Source organism: Penaeus monodon, chromosome 3, assembly GCF_015228065.2.
Source record: "Penaeus monodon isolate SGIC_2016 chromosome 3, NSTDA_Pmon_1, whole genome shotgun sequence".
Taxonomy (NCBI): Eukaryota; Metazoa; Arthropoda; class Malacostraca; order Decapoda; family Penaeidae; genus Penaeus; species Penaeus monodon.
Window position 1 is genome coordinate 3,244,660 of NC_051388.1, and position 2,500 is coordinate 3,247,159.

Below are 2,500 nucleotides of genomic sequence, written 5' to 3' on the forward strand. Positions count from 1 at the left end.
CGGAAACAAGGGAAGATAATATGTTGCGAAAAATGAAAATTATGTTGTGAAAAATGCCCGCAAAATACAGTGGAAATACAGTGATCGGTTAGGTATATGGTATAGGAGGGTTTGTGCTTCATATGGCAGTGTTTGTGAATTCCCATAAGCACCCTTGAGGTTGTTGGCTGGAATAATGGGGTGTAGTCATGTTGTAAACTATTGCCAATGATAGTTAACATAAATACAGAGAATGGTTTAAGAACAAAAAAAATTGTAAATCTTTTTTCTTATACTACACAGCAAGGTATTTAATGATTTAATAGGAATATTTTTCGTAAGAATGGTTTTCATATTTAGGGCAAAAATATATGGTTTGGTAAATAATGATGATTTTTAGTTCATGTCACCCAGGTTTTTGTATTTTCTATATGATATAAATAAATAAATAAGTATACACGGGCTCTTATACATATACAGTATTCACATCATCTTGTGCACATGCCTACGATACCAATCATAATATTATTATTATCTCGGTTAATATTTCCTCATTACTATTTTCCCGACAGATGCCAGAAGGAGATAAGCCAAATCCTTTAGACCTGAAGGAGCAGGGCAATCAAGCCTACAGAGATGGAGATTACGACAAGGCAATCTCGAGATACACTGAGGTAAATCATGTAAAGTGTTTATTAGATATTCTGAAAATGTTGGTAATTTGTAGTTGAAAGATGATTTTATGTTAACCCTTTCTGTGATCATTCCTATACTGTATGTGTTTCTAATACTTAATATAGTTTCAAAAAAGGTCTTATTCTTACATAATATTATTTTTTCAGGCATTGTCTCTCAGTGATCCAAAGGACCAACCAGTATTTTATAAGAACAGAGCAGCAGTGTTCTTAAAGATTGATGACTTTGAAAATGTCATTAAAGACTGCACAAAATGTAAGTTTTCTGGGTGAAATTTTATATATAAAAAACAACAGTGATTATATTATAGAACAAGAAGAATTTTTTTCTCTCTCTCTATGTTTTTCTCTTGATTTTATAAATTTAAGAAAAAAATAAAGAATAAAAAGAGCATGTGAAATTCCAATAACCAACTTTTCTCCTATAATCAACTTCCACATCTCGCAATGAATGCATCCTTTACGATTTTTAGGCCTGGAGTTATCCCCCAAAGACCCCAAGGCCTTGTTCCGCCGCGCACAGGCCTACGAAGCAGAAGAATTGTATGAGAAAGCCTATGCGGACGCCAGAGCTCTCCAGATTGTTGACCCCAAGAACAAAGAAGTTCAGACAATGCTTGAGAGGCTGCACAAGATTATCCAAGACAAAGTGAGTGGAAAGGGACGATTATGATGATGATGGTGATAAGAATGATAATAGATAAGAGAAAAAGAATGGCAATGATGATGATGATAAGTAAAATGATAGTACATTTCACCAATAATGCTCATGATGGTAATAGATATTCAGAATGATTATTATTATTAGATTAATAGTAGCAGTATTAATAGTAGTAGTATGTATTGGCAGTAATACTTGCTATTATTATTATTATTATCATTATTTCTATTGTGATTATGATTATTATTAATTTTTTTATCATCAGCATTTCTATTGTTTTACCATTTTTGTTAATATCTCTTAAGTTTGGTGGTGTTTGATTATTATACAGAATAGGTTATGGATATGTATTATTTATCATCTTTGCACTAAGGATTACTACTATTACTCTTGTTTCTGTATTTTTCACTGATAGTGTTATTGGTTCACGCTGTCAGTTTTATTCCACATCATTAATCTCATTTCTGACTGAAAGTGGATGAGCTTTCGAACACAACTAACTGCATTTTAACTCCCACAGATTGAAGAAACCACCAAGACGACGGGGAAGGTAAACCAGCTCTTCGAAATTCTCTTCGACCCATCGCACGAGACGGAGAAGAGGGTGACCAGCGCAAATAACCTTGTGGCTTTGGCGAGAGAGAGAGCAGGTAATATGTCTTAGTGTATAGCCTTTGGTGTGGAAAAACTTCACTTGACAATGAGACTCGTCTGTGAGGAGTGTTGAAAGAGATGTCAGTGAGAATAGATAATGATTAAAATGTTAAAAAAGGATAGTAATGATTATATTTCATAAAGATTTGGAATTATTGTTTTGATAATGTGGACATCCTTTTCTATTAGTCCAGTAGAACTAAAATGTAAAGTAGGGTAAATGATCAGCCTTTGATACATTTACTTTGTGATAGTGTATTCAATGTGTGAATGAACTGGTATTGGTTAAGTCACAAATAAAATCCATATATTTGTGTATGTGAGGAGAATTATCCTCAGAGGAAGACCTGTCTCAGTATATAAAGTTTATGTATATAAGTATTGATTTTTTCTTTTTTTCCTTCTTTCTGCATTCCATTCCTTCTTTCTTTTCATTATTTATGAATTTAGTAATAGCTTCAACTGATGTTTTATTTTTTTTGTGTGATTTTTCTGTTTTAGGTTGTGACTT

The 2,500-nt window shown here is 32.7% G+C and overlaps 1 protein-coding gene across 3 annotated transcripts in view; it reads left to right on the forward strand.

The window, feature by feature from the left end:
- Positions 1-2,500, forward strand: part of LOC119590564 (protein unc-45 homolog B-like) — an 11,537-nt gene that overhangs the window by 1,588 nt on the left and 7,449 nt on the right. For all 3 annotated transcript variants that reach the window (XM_037939250.1, XM_037939233.1, XM_037939241.1), the window contains exons 2-6: positions 552-653; positions 822-930; positions 1,148-1,323; positions 1,856-1,985; positions 2,491-2,500. The exon at positions 2,491-2,500 is cut by the window's right edge and continues 118 nt beyond it. In XM_037939250.1, coding sequence (XP_037795178.1) covers positions 552-653; positions 822-930; positions 1,148-1,323; positions 1,856-1,985; positions 2,491-2,500 — 527 coding nt within the window. The remainder of the gene's footprint in view (positions 1-551; positions 654-821; positions 931-1,147; positions 1,324-1,855; positions 1,986-2,490) is intronic.